Source organism: Pseudopipra pipra, chromosome 1 (assembly GCF_036250125.1).
Source record: "Pseudopipra pipra isolate bDixPip1 chromosome 1, bDixPip1.hap1, whole genome shotgun sequence".
Taxonomy (NCBI): Eukaryota; Metazoa; Chordata; class Aves; order Passeriformes; family Pipridae; genus Pseudopipra; species Pseudopipra pipra.
Genome location: NC_087549.1, coordinates 20,981,109 through 20,995,558, shown reverse-complemented (window position 1 = coordinate 20,995,558; position 14,450 = coordinate 20,981,109). Strand labels below are relative to the sequence as shown.

Here is a 14,450-nt window from a genome sequence, read left to right as displayed (position 1 = left end):
GCATCTGGCTGGTTGACAAAGTTCTAGTGGAGGCTTTTGAACAGAGTTCAGCTTCATTTTTGATAGACATTCATCTGTCTGCTTGCAGTCTAATCGCTGACAGAAGTTAGTTTGCAAGGAAGATAATTATGAACCAGAATTCTCCTGGTCAAAGGAGAATATATTTGTCATAAATCCTACCAATTCCTTGAGATATGCCTTTTCTGTGATTGGTAATTTTCTAATTTAAAGTGGTTAGGACAGTGTTAATTCTGAAACAATACATTAATTGAATATTTTTATGGAAAATGCTTTTTAACCTTAAATTCAAAGATGTTACTTCAGTGAGCAGTTGCTAAAGAAAAATGTCACCTTGAAGACACAAAAAATAACTTTCAGTGATACCAAGAGGTTACTGGTTTCTGCTGAGCACCACAACTTGGACATGTGGTAAAGAGACATGTTGGTGGATATATAATTGAGGCAGGTGCTGACATATGCGCTTTGGTGTGCACAGGAGTTGTGCACTCTGCAGTTGTTGTGTATACTTGCGTGCAATCATTGTCCTGCTATATTTAACTGAAATGTAGATCTTTAATCCAAAGCATGCTGAAGCCTCTGGGAACCTTTCCAGGTATTTAATGAGTTTTGGCATAGCCCATACAGTAATAAGCTGTTTTCAAAGAGTGAGTGATTTGCAGGATTAGGTTCTTGGATATTGTGGGCCAAAGTGAGCTCCAATTCCAGCGGGCACAATGGTAAAATCAAGCTTGTAGAGCAGAACTATCTCTAGCAGCGATTTGTATTGTGCCAATCCATATTTCTTTAACATTGCTAGTGATACTTAGGACAGGCTTTGACTAGTATAAGAATTATTTTGTTCATAATCACAAATTTCCTTCTTAAGTTACATCAAATTTAATTTAATTTAATTAGGAAGGAAATTAACATTTTCTCTACTCTCAAAATTTAAAGGTTGAAGGAAGAGATGCTTCATTTTGGGGAGTTAGTACCAGAAATTATGTAGGATTAGACTTGGCAACTACTTTAATAATCCATGTCTGTCTGTGCAAGTGTGCATATATATATATATATATATGTGAGACATGCACACACGTGTATATATTAAAGAAGAGTTAACCTGTGGTAGCACATAATGTTGAAATCCAGTGTATACTTGGTAAGTATGCAGCGGAGATTCAAGGCAAATGGCATTTTTATGTAGTTGCCTGGGTGTGGTGTGGGTTGAGGAAGCTTCAAAAGAGTAGTGCAAACATTTGCTGGAGACATTTGTATTGAAATAAAACAAAGGTTTTACCTTTGTGTGGGATTTATAAGGTAACGGCTGGCAGGAGAAACTATAAAACCACACTTTTTGTGTATAGGAGGAATGATGGGATTGATGTTAGTCATTTGAGAGACACATCATTTAACTCTTTGTTGTTACAGTCTGGAGGGATGAACTTTTTAAAAACAGGGTTTTTAAAGACCCGTCATCCAGGTGTAGGTGCTATGTATTACTGGTATTCAGTAGAGAAATTGCTGTAAGTTTCTGATTTTGTGCCATAACACACTCTTCCCTCCTTTCTGCCCCTGGCTCTTTCTGAGACAATGGGAGCCAGAAAGGTAAATAGTAATGAAAGGCTTATATTAAAAGTTTCGTGACTGTAGACCTTTAAGGTGTATAAGCTGAGAGATCACAGCAGGAGTCATGTTGGCTGAATTAAATGATAAAAAGGGAAATGCACTTCTGAGCCTTGTTTTCTCTTAAGGCAGCTTACTGTGTTTGTGTCTTGTACATCCCTAATTATGCTGCAGTATTTAACAAACAGTCAGTAATTCACATAATAGCAGCTACACCATGGAGGAGTGCCTTCCCTGAAAGAGAGAGTGCTTTTTCTAGACATGCTGTATATCAAACAGAAGAGTTGTCGTTATCTTAGGCCACTTTTGAAACTTTCTCAGCAGCAGATGTTTCTCCAAATTAGTATTTCATTACCAATGGCATGCCTGAGCTGGAGACTAGATGGGTGGAACTCTGCCATTAATTGCTCTAATCTGAGATATACTGACATTAAAAAAAAAGACATCACTATAATGACAACCCAATTGATAGCAAAACATTGTTAAAATCCAGTTTGCACAGGGGAAAAAAAAAGTTTGTAAATTAATTCAGATAGACAATTATATTCACTTTTATTAATAGAGTTCTAAGACAAGTGTAGACAGAGCTGGGGAGGGAAACTGATTTCTACTCCTGCTACTGTTATTTCTACTATGCAAGAGACCTCAGGAAGGAGGATCTTAAACCTGGGTATCTGCCAGGAGAAGTAGAGCAGTGCTTTTTCTTTTCACGTCTGAAGATGGGGTTGTTTTGCCCCTTGTCTCATAGAGAGTGGGAGTACCTGTGTTATGGACAGGAGATGAGAAAGAGAGGAAGATGAGGGTTGTAAAGGGCAAAGCAGGCTGTGCTTGGACAGGCAGTTAAAATCATTGCTGCTCAGAGCAGATCACTGCGTTGTGGAGGTGGTTTCTGGTCAGAGCAGGGGAGAGAGAAGGGGACTGTCCAGGTGTTTCCCCAGGTCCTGTTCACCATAGCAGCCTGCTGCTCCACTGTATTAAAACTGGTGCGAATCTTTAGTTGTGCAAAAAAAAAAAAAAAAAGGAGACCCTAAAATCAACTCCAAGAACAGGAATACACCCTCTTCCCCTTCCCCTCTGCACACTTCCCATGTTTTCTGAATCTAAAGTCAGTGTTGTGCTTTACAGGAAAGCTAATAGAATATTGCATGGAGACAGAAAATTTCCCCCAAATGAATGATCTATGTTAATTTGAATCCATCTGTCTATCTGTGAGGTGCAAATTATATGGCAGAAAGTATAGTACACTTCGTGTACGTGAACGTACTGTCATTGCTTCTCAGAGAGATCCTGATGTATTACTGTGTCAGGACAAGATATTGAATCTTACAGCACATATCTATTATTCATGCTGAATAATCTGTTATTGCTGTATAGGGACTCTTGAAACAATAAAGTCTGTCTTCCCCAGCTGCTCCTACTCTGCTCTGTGATTGTGGAGGCAGTGAAAGAGATGACACACAGTGTATGTAGTTGATTAAGGTGGGACAAGATCTTTTTTTACTTCTCGGCTGAGCATGCAGCAAATGTTGCAGATGTACAAACTGCTGAGTAGATGCAAAGCCTGCATGTTCCCTCTCACATTTCAGCTTACAGTTTGGAAAATCCTTGTGCAGAAGTATGAGCTAAAGTATAGCGAGACTAGATTTCTGTTTTATGCCAAACCTCATTCCACTCCTGTATGTTCACACACAGTTTAAACTGTTGCCCTGACACTGTAAAGGAGTCTGAAGGCAAATGAAATTCAGGCTGTTATATTTCAAAGGCGTATGCGCCCATATCTACACTTACCTTTGGAGCTGGAGGAGAGACCAACTTGTAATTTGAAACAGAAAGAACACTATCAGCTTCAAAATCAGAGTTTCACCTAGGGCCCTTCCCCGCCTCCCTCCTCTTCCCGCAGTTAAAGTTCAACTATTTCGTTTGTAAATGCAGTTCTGTGATAGAATCAGAAGCAGAAAGTGGAGGGGCCATTAGCTCAGTCAGGTAAACAAGCTGGCTCCATCATAAAGACCATGACTGTAATGGTAACTTCTACCATGAGGGTGAAGTATGCCCCACCAGCCCTGGGAGACCTTTATTCTCAGCTGCCTTTCTTAGGGATGTTGCATTCTGAACAGCCACACGGTTGGTTTATTTTCCCTGTTTGTGGACTGGGGAGGGGTTCCTTCATGCTCTTCCTTCCTGAATCCTCCCAGACCAGTGGCCTGCTGCTCCCTCCTCTGCCCAGCAAGGTGTGCATCAGGTCTGTTTGAGAGACTTGTTTGAGATCTCTTCCTTCCTGTGTCAGCTTTCACATCCTCTTGTTTCAGGAGATACTGGTGGTTTTCTTTGTCCTTTTCCCTAGTTCACAGTTTTGGGATTTTGTTTGTTTGGCAGTTTGTTTTTGTTTTTAAAACGGAGGAAAAATTAAAAGTAGAATCAGGTCAGTGCATAATTGCCCCAAATTACTATGTAATGCACATATTCCTCACTGGGCAGAAAACTGGATTTTTAATCCTGTCTGAAAGCTATCAATGGTATTTCAGTTCACAATGCTTGCTTTGCATCAGAATAGTCCTTGTGAGACTTTGGTGGGGGGAGATCCTTCTCCCGGGTCCTGTACAGACATGGCAGATGAGACACACCTTGTCCCATGGTACCAATGGAGTTAGAGAGCAGGAGATGACTAGAGGCTATCAACTGACATAAGTGGTTGTAGAAGAAGAGCAAGAGGTGGATTTCTGAAGCACAGACAAGTAGGGGGCTTGCCAGAAACGGAATGCAATGTCAGGTTAAGTGGTTGCTACATGACAAAGAGGACTTTTGAGAAGAGGTAGGCAGTAGTTTTATTAATGAGCTTCCCAGTTTGAAAGACAGGATAAGATGCATTTTTGAAATTGAAAGAAGACAATGAAGGACCTTTGAAGTAAAGATCAAGGGTGTCTCTTGATGGGATGGAGGAGGGGGTACCCCTGATGACAGTGTGAAGAAAATTTGTAAAATAAAAAAAAAGGCTATGGCTTATCATTGCCCCACTGAATTTGAATTGTGAGCTGTCAGAAGAACAAGCCAGACCAAAGGCAGCTGGAAAGGAAGCAAGACGATCTCTGCCTCTGGAGGTTTTTAAGGTGAGACTGAATGTGGCACTTAGTGCCATGGTCTAGTAACCACGGTGGTAGTGGATGAAGGTTGGACTTGATGATCTCCAAGGTCCTTTCCAACTCAGCTGATCCTATTTGCACTTTTAACAAATAGTGCAAACATACAGAGCAGGTTTCTAGAATGAAGCAAGTCAGGGCTAAAGACCTGACATCCATGTGAGGTACATTTTAGGAGGTTTTAGATTGTCTTTAGTCAGTTCCCATGGACTGAGCAACCACTAGCAGCTGGAGCAACTGAGGAATGCTCACAGAACACAACTTCTGGTCTGGCTCTTCCAAAAAGAATCCAACTCATGTACTCTGAGCTCTCTAGTGTGAACCAAAGCATGGTAAGTTGGGACAAACAAATGATTCAACTCAAATGTGAGCTTCTGATCCAAACTGAAGTGCTGATACATGCATTAAAGTTTTGTCCTACTTGACAGGATGGAAGCATCTTTGTTGGATTTAGGACAGAAGTGGAGAATAAATGTGTGAATTGCCAGAGAATGCATCATAGCTGATAATAACTGTTGGGTTTTTTGGGGAGGTGGGTAGGGTGGTGTATCTGCTTTTATTTTCCCATTTGTTTTCATGTGTTTCTGGAAGTTTAATCATTGTTTGTACCACATTTTAAAAGTAATCTCTCTGGCACACAGATTTTCATCACAGTGAATTGCTTGAGCACAGACTTCTCCTCACAAAAAGGAGTAAAAGGACTTCCTTTGATGATTCAGATCGATACGTACAGCTACAACAACCGCAGCAATAAACCCATCCACCGAGCCTACTGCCAGATCAAGGTCTTTTGTGACAAGGTGAGTGGAAAGCACAGTTATCGTGGATGGAGGTGGAACCTTGTTAGACAATTTATTATTGCTATATTTTAGACCTAATTAAATGTTTTTTCTTTCCCTAGAGAACTGTGTTTCATGGTGGCATTTGTACAAGTTATATCAGAAATCTAGCAGATTATCATGTAATTATTTTACTGCTTTGCAGCCTTTTTGGCCCTGATTCCTCAGCTGGTGAGGAATAGTTGGGTTTTTTAAGGACAGTATGTTTTAGGTCATGATGCTGGAATATCAAAAAAGTGAAAAGTACAAATGTAAAGATCTTTGCTTGGAAGGTCAGTGCTGACGATAGGCTCATGCAAGTGCCGGTCTGGTGAGATTTTCCCTCCTGGCTCTAACAGCCAGGATAGGTAGCATGTAAACTTTGTGGAGATGCTCTTGACAGAGAAATGCACCTTTCAGTAAAGGTCTGCTAAGCTTTCTTCTGATGCAGTGGAAAATGCCAAGTCCCAGTGATGCAGCTGATGGATTTCCCATCTCCCTTAATTACAAGCCCTGATTTTGGAAGCTTCAGTGAGACCTTTATGTTGCTAGGATTTTCTTATTAAAAGTAAACTGCAGAAATAGATTAGTCTTTCCCATTTTGTAGTTCAGTAACTATTTTTTTGTGTGTGCTCACTCCCTCTTTTGCAAAATTTTGTTCTCTTACAGTACATTTGACTGCTCCTTTGTGAGAACTGGTAAGATTTTTCAGCACCCAAACATGGATCATGCCTTAATGAGTTAGACAGTTTCATGGTCAGCTGTATATATCACCACATAGAAACAGTCGCTCAGAAATGTTATGTCAGTGGTAATTCTTAGAAGAGAGTGTGACCACTTTTCAGTTATGTTTAACATCTGCCAGCTGATGACTTTATTCCTGCGGAGAAAGATTTTCCATGGGGGAGCTGATGCCTGAATTCTAGTCAAGGTTCAGGGATTCAAGAGTCTACATCTATGTAAGTGACTGGGAAATTTATCCAAATTAGCCTTACCATCTTACAGGTGGGAATAGAAAGACAAAGGCCATGCTCCAGGCAATATGTAACATTAACTTTTTAATGGAAAGGGTAAGAGTTCAACTGTTCCAGGACTCTGTGTTGCTGCTCCTTCCCCCTTTTCAATTCATTCCCTTGTTGCAGTCTTGACAACGGGATCTTGAGGGCTAATCAGTCATGTTGGTGGAGCAAAATCTTTGGAAGTAATGAATGTAAATGTATGCGCTGAGGTCTTGCAGTCAAAATGCTATGCTTTTAATTGTAACTTTGAATGTCAAATATTTAGAGATTTGAAGCTACAGCTGGATGTTAAAAGCTCAGTAAATATCAAAGGACAAGTCATTTTCATATACTTGCTTTTGAAGAGCAATTAGAAAAAAATTTAATTATTTAAAAAAAGGAAGGAAATTCGGAGCACAAACTCGTCAAGGGTGACCTGTAGATACAACTGGTGGAGATTTTGAATAATACATGTTTGTTGCATCTATTGGCTTAATTGATGCTTCAAATATCGAGACTAGAAAGCAGGAAATTAATGTTGAGTCTAATAATCAAAACTATATCAAAGTAGAAGAAAAGATGAGAGGGTTGTAAAAGCATTATACACATCAAAACTGTATTGGAAGTGGGAACTGAAGGGCTCAAGGGTATCAATAATGGGATATATATCTGTTTAATATGAATGTATACATACACATACTGCTTTTTAACTTAATGCAGGTGTGAAAATAAGTTAAGTGAATGAAAGTTATTGAGATCAGTTCACAGGACAATTCATGCTAATTGGCACTTGGAAGGAGAGTGAGGCTTGCCTCTCCCTTGACTTATGCTGCTAGATCTTTACCAACATCCCTTTGTCACAGGGCTTTCATAAGCAAACAAATGGTTGGAAAATTTCCATTTGCTAGTAGTGCTGGGAGAATTCGTCGTGCTCAGAAGAAGGTAGCTGGTGGGGCTTGGCATCCTTATCTTTCCAGTATGTCAAAATAAAACCTTGGCACTTGTTAAGGTGGTGCTAAATGGTTCAGCTTCTCTTGTCAGCCTGTAGCTCACCCTCCAGGGACATGGACAGGGCTTTCTGCCTCTTTGGAAAAGGCTATGAAGCTGAGATGGTTATTGCCCACCTCTTTGTCATGATCAATTAAAGACGTATTAATAGGACCATTTAAAAAAAGTCAGCAAACATATAATAATTTTTATAATTTTAAAAGCGTGTTAATTTAATTTTAAATGTGCTGTTATGCCCCAATCTGACAACCTCAAAGAGAAGCTGATGAGAAAAGTGCCTGATTTATTACAGTCATCTGGATCAGTGGAACTGCACAGTAAATAAATTAATGTCCTGTAGCTGAAATACAGCATAGCTGTTGTGGAAAGAGTTATCCCTGAAGAAATAAAACTGCATTTAGCCAAGTGGTATGTATTACATGTATTTTAGTATTTATTCTGGCAATTGCTTAATTGTAATACTAATTTACATATATAAACTAGAGAGTAACACCAACTCACATCCAATGTGTGCTTTGTGACATAAATGTATGGAGATAAATGCTGCAGAGGTTGTAATTGTGTCCTTACTCTATTCATTCTCCAGTCTTTTGTCTGTTTGTTTTCCATAGGCAGTCTTCAAAGCATCTGTTACAGTGCACATCTCATTTTCTCAGTGCTAATTCTCTCTACCCTTGTAGTCTTTTTATCCTGTGCAGATCACTGATGCTGCATTATGATAAGAATGTATAACTTTTATTCCTTAACTAGGTTGTCAGGGAAACTTGCTACCAGGTTTATTTATATTTATATATTGCAAGATGCTTTAGCCACTGTGTATGAAGGAACTTGGGCTTCAGAGATACTTTGATTTTCTTTATGTGATTATCTTTGCTAAAAAGAAGCAGAAGCATTTGACTTGGCAAATACATTGTTCCAAAATAAAATAAATGAATCCAGTTTTCTTTACTATGAAAAACCACATGTTCTTTAAAATATATGCAGTTCCTGCCTCCTTGTCTTCAGTATGTATTGTCACAGAGAACATGGATTATCATAGGGTATTGAGCAATTCCAATTGCCTATTAATCTTCAGCTTTAGAGAGAAGAAGGCTGAAGTCTATGCACCTGCCCTACCAGATGTGGAATACTTTGGCCTAGAACTACAAGCAGATGTTTCCATGAGCTTTATAAGGATGATGGGAGTGGTCCTTACCATGGCAAAGGCTTTGCCAGGCTGGAGCTAGAATGCAAGACTTCAACTTATGAGTTGAAGACTTAAGAAAAAAATATTTTCAGTCAGCTGAAATTCATAGGCCACATTTAACTAATGGTTAGTAGCAGAAGTACTAGTAGTACTAATTGCATTTATACAAAGTCAATATATATCAATGAAAAACTGAAAAACTCATTTCATTATTTCACCGGTCAGAGCCTAATTTATAGTCCCCTATGAGAGGATTATTTCTTCTGTTCTAAAGAGACATGCAAACTGTGGTTTACTTGATATGTGTCAGATGGCTCAGCTGTCAAAACTGTGCAGCGGAAATGCTCTTGTATGCAAAAATCATTTTGTGGTCCATTGTCTCAACCCCTATGACAGTGGCGTACATCATGTAGGCTTGGCTGGCCCCTGCCATGTGCCATATGGGTTGCTCCTAGCTCAAAAGGGCTGGTAGGTAGTTCTGTGGGTATTGCAGTTGCCTCATTTGTAAAGTGGCTGTGGCACAAATAAACACTGGGGAGTGGGAATGGCTGCCCTGCTCAGAGATTGCCTGTATGCAAGAGAACTTCGAGGTGTCTTGCCTTGAATGAATAATGAGAGAGCTGTGAACCTTTACCAAGTTCATTATTACAAAGAATATCACAGAAAATCAGTAAAACATATTTTTTTATCGTGTATAAAGTCTGAGTCCTACTCAGTTTCTGTTTGCCTGAGAGGAAGCTTTTGCTTGCTGACATGTATGAAATACTTTCATGGTTCCTCCTGTTCCCCCTGAGCAGCAGAGAGGCAGCACTGAGGGCAGGTAGGGCTGTGGCCACCTGGCAGAGCCCTTTGTGCAGCACAGGGCTCTCAGGGATGTGCCACAGGTCAGTGGCTGTGATGCATAATTTTGCTCCTTTCTTACAAAGAACAGGTGGCCTTTAAAGATACAAATGTACCCCTAAAAACAGTTTTGATAAGGGCATAGCTCTGGCATCTGCATTTGAGGTCAGTGACAACTGGACTGGGACCTGGGTCTGGAGACAAGGTTTCTGTTTGACATCTTCATGTTTTTTAAAGAGCTGTTTCTTCCTCCATTTATTTCAGCTTCTGGAAATCTATTGCTAGATCACAACCAGGAGTATATCTTTCCTTGCATTCTTTTCAAGCTTGGTTCATTGGCTCATGTGTGAATTTTGCCATCTTGAGTGGGTATTTTTGGCTTCCTTACCTCCCTCCCCCCCTTTCTTTTCAAGAAACTTCCAATTTTAGTTTGGAAAAAAAAATCTGTAATCTTGCATGCCGACTGTCTAGGAGCATATGGATCTTTAATACTCTTCACAATGTGATGGGTATTATTTATAAAGTAAATCCAGAGAACTTCAAAGGAGGTGTTGCTGCTTTTTATGTCAATAACAAATTTTATTTTTTAAACTTGTTGAGAGTGTATTTACATAACAGAAGCCTGCAACTTCCCAGGACTTCCTGGTGCAGTAAGGCAGTGCTACATTGCTTTGCCATTTCTGGAGAGCTTTTCCCTCTTTGAAATGCCTGTATTTTTCTGTAAGAACCCTTGCACTGTTGGTAACCTGTCAGCATAGCCTTCTTGCACTGTCAAATCTCAAAGGCCTCTGCACAGTTGGCCACAGTGAAGCAATGCCACCCCTAGACAAAGTGGGTGGAGGAGAGTTTAGGGAAAAGCTTATCACAGACAAGACCTAGGATGATAACAATCCTGCAGGTGTTTTATGCCATTACATACACAAAGTATTTGGCCTGAGCATTCTGTCCATTGCAGAGACACTGGGCTTTGCAAAAGTTGTGGTGGCATCAGTCCTGCTAGAGACTGCACGCTGCATAAACTGTCCATCCTGGCTTTTCCAAACCAGTGTGTGGATATGTTCCCCTTGCTGTCTGCAGCCCTGGGAGCTGCTGGTTCTGCCAGCTTGAGTTTCAGGCACAGGTGATCGATGCGAAGCTTGCACCTTTCCAACAGTGTGGACAGATTTATCTGCAATGGAACAACCAGTTTCTGTTTCAGCATTTCTGATATGTCAGCCGCTGTAGTTCCAGGCATTGCTAACTACGATGCTCCCAGTGGTTCCTCTTTGGGTAATAATATCTGTGGGTTGTCTTTTATGCACAGGGAGCAGAAAGGAAAATCCGAGATGAAGAGAGGAAGCAGAACAGGAAGAAGGGCAAAGGCCAGGCATCCCAAGCCTCGTGTAATAATGGTGAGTAAGATGGGCCTTTCTGGTCTGGGGCTAAGTCACGCTTAACATGCCTCCTCTCACAACCATGTTGCTTTGTGATCTGCAGCTGAAGGGAAGTTGAGTGCACTCCCTCTGCAGAAAAAGAGTGATATCACCTTCTTCAAAACAATGGCTGACCTGGATTCCCAGCCAGTTCTCTTTATACCAGATGTTCACTTTGGAAACCTGCAAAGAACTGGACAGGTAGGAAATCATAATGAGATGAGCTGGTGCCCACTTGCCATCTGTCTGCCCCTGCTCTAGGGCAGGTTTTAGGAAAATAAAATTGCTGTTCTGGGGGTGCTTGTTTCAGCTCTCGTTTTTATAAACACAACTTTTGGTGAGTCACATATACAAGAGTTTAAAAGGGATAAGTACCTTTCCGAGTTCTGGGTGTGAAGGAGTTTATACTTCATTGACAACTGACTAGTTTGTGTTTGTTATGGTTTTGTTATTCTTTTGCTGGGAAGAAAGAATGGAACAAATAGTCAAGAATTTTGAAATAGGTTGATCTGTGACTGAAACAAAGTCTGGTTTTGAGTGTGCTCTTTGGCTAGATGAAATGAAGTGCCACCTTGTGGTAGCAGAGATCCCCCTCCCTGTCACAACTGAAGACAAAGACCAAGTTCTTACATGTATAGGGAGGTCGAGAGCAGGGTCACTGAACACCACTTTCCATTTTCTGTTGGCATTATCTAGAGAACTGGAAATTTTTTCCTTGGAAAAAATATTTTCACTCTACCAAGTAAAACTCTGTCATGCTAATGTTAATATTCAGTATTGCCAATTATCATAACCAGTAAACATTAGGAAGTCTTTGCTGACTTGACTTTTTTCTACTTTATCGCTTGCTGGGAAATTGCAAACCTGAATTGGAGGGTCAGCTCTGACAATTTTTTTACTATGAACCTGTTATTTATTAACATCTCAGGGAGTAGAATGAGACTTTTATGCATGTGTTTAAATATTAAGATGATGAAGATTCAATGACACTGTTGGAATTGTCAGTTATTTTAAAGCAGTGAGAATTGTGGTAGAGCAAAGCACAAAGAGTGCAGACATTGCAATCACAGCTGTCACTGACTTACTCTCCAAAATTGGAAAGACGCCCACTCACATATCAGTGCTGGGTACCTTCTGTCCTCATGGTTTTCAAACCAGAATGTGGATTTGTCTTAAGACAGGAGAAGGTGGAAGCATTCCTTAGTAAATGTAATCCTGTAAATAATTTTCTAAACTAACTGGAAGATACCCCAGTTTCCTAGCTCTTAGGCAATGTTCAGCCATGTCTTTTATTGCTGTAACTCATAGAATGAGTTACAGACCTTGGCTTTGCACACACACACACCTCTGAGCTATTTTCATTGTGCAGGTTCAGAACCAAAGGCTCTCAGTGAGAGCCAAGTGTGCTCTGAGTCTTGCCAGCACAAGTGCTAGAAACCTGTCCGAGATGCCTTGCTCTGCTGCAGCAGAACACAGAGCTCTGGTGCCCTGCCTTCAGTAGCTCAGCAGCGGGAGGGCTGGTGCACTTGTTGGTGCAGTCCTGCAGTGCTGGCACAGTGCAAGGAATTTGCTGACCGTTGTGTAAAGCCTCTGACAGCAGACTGTGATTTTATACCTCCCCTGCTATTGTTAGCAGCATTTGCTGCTGTTGTAAATTTGGTCCCAGTGACTGTGAGCTGTTTGGATTTACACAAAACAGTGGTCTGGATTTGAGCTTCCGCTCACAGCCTGCGCAAAAAATGTTCAGCTGTACCATTAGTAATTGTATATCCATTAGGCCTCTAGTTTAATGTAGCTCTCTACAGTTTTATTAGATTTTCTGATAGTATTAAAGACATAGAAAAGTTTGAAAGTGTTGTGGCTTAAACTGTATTAGGGTTAATTTAGGCAAGTAGTGATCTGATTTAGAGGACTGTAAAATAATTGGGAAAATCATATGAACCAGGGGAGGGGACAATGCCTTTCAAAAATACTTTGATATGTTTCCACTAGATATTCAACAGCAGTTTCTCTAAGCCACCCTTTTTCCATATCACAATTAGAATTTGAGATGTTTTTGTTTTATAGAAGGAAAAGGATTTTTAATATATAAAAAACCTGCAAACCACTTGTCTTTTCTGTCTTTTGAAGTTATTCTGTTAAGGAAATGTCTGAGTTTTGGGAATAATTGTTGGGTTTTATTTCTATCCTTCTAGGTTTACTATAATACAGATGATGAGAGAGAAGGGTAAGACATTCATTGTTTCACAAGCTTTGCAGTTAGCAGTTCAAACTCATAGAAAGAAGACACAAAACACAAAATAAGATAAAACTGATGCCCTTTCTCCCCCTTCCCTCGTGTTCTCCCAATGCTTATGGAGGGTGAATAATATGTAGAACTGGTAGGGGGAGGTTTGTTTTGTGGTGTAGCTTTCTTTCCTTCATGTGAACTGGCTGTTTTTTATATCTGTTTTTTAATACATTTCCAAGTAAAACAGTTTAAAGGGCCATGAGGTTCAATACAGGGATAGGACAATATATTTGATAATGAAATACCTTTTATATATGCACAAGGGTTCTCAAATACTTTAAAAACCAGGAATCTTTTAATGAAGCACCAAACTTCACTGCATTCCTGAAAGCTGTTTAGCAGCACACAAGTGACAAATACAGGAACTGCAGAGAGAATGGCCAAGTGCCAGAAGAGAACAGCAAAAAGAGAGCGGGAGATCCTGGAAAGGGGGAAGGTTGGAAATGGGAGCACCCCCTATCTGACTTTGGAGGGACTGGAAGAATTGATGAAAGTCCCTCTAATAGTTAAGAGATGCCATGAAATAAGGGCTTTAATATGGGTGGTTGAAGTTCAGCCCACAGTGTGCGCAAGCCCCGTACTTTTGTAAGTTGCTTAAATCCCAAGTGAGCACCCTTAAATCTGAGAGTTTATAGTAAGACAACTGCAGTCCCATAAACCTGCAAAAAGTGATCTGTGGTAGGGAGTGGCCAAGCACTGCCGCCGACATGGACTTGAAAACGTGAGGCCCTTTTTGTTTGTTTTATGAAACTAATATTCTTCACAAGGCTCACAGTGTAATTTGAGAAACAAAGGGGTTTATTGCGCTAGTTCTCTTCTCCAGGACTCCAGGTCCTGCCAGAGCTATGACAAGGAGAGGGGGCAGCCGTTGTTCCTTCAGCCCTCAGCTCCCCTGATGGAGCATGTTGCAGCTTTGGGTTGGATCTGGCCCAGCATGTTATTACTTTTGAATTTGCTGACTAGTATGGTCTTGGATTTTAGAGATATTGCTCGTGTTTCCTGAGGCTGTGTCCTTTACCTCAAAGAGGAGGGGAATCAATGTGCAAATGTGGATTTGGTTCCTTACTTAGCTGTTTCTTCCTCCCCACCCCCCTTCCCTCAGTATTTAACAGATAAGGGCTTTTGGGATTTTCAAATT

General features: G+C 40.5%; 1 protein-coding gene across 4 annotated transcripts in view; it reads left to right on the top strand.

The window, feature by feature from the left end:
* GRHL2 (grainyhead like transcription factor 2) overlaps window positions 1–14,450 on the top strand; it is a 65,788-nt gene that overhangs the window by 34,497 nt on the left and 16,841 nt on the right. For all 4 annotated transcript variants that reach the window (XM_064647417.1, XM_064647409.1, XM_064647404.1 and 1 more), the window contains 4 exons: window positions 5,402–5,560; window positions 10,914–11,001; window positions 11,087–11,223; window positions 13,218–13,249. In XM_064647417.1, coding sequence (XP_064503487.1) covers window positions 5,402–5,560; window positions 10,914–11,001; window positions 11,087–11,223; window positions 13,218–13,249 — 416 coding nt within the window. The remainder of the gene's footprint in view (window positions 1–5,401; window positions 5,561–10,913; window positions 11,002–11,086; window positions 11,224–13,217; window positions 13,250–14,450) is intronic.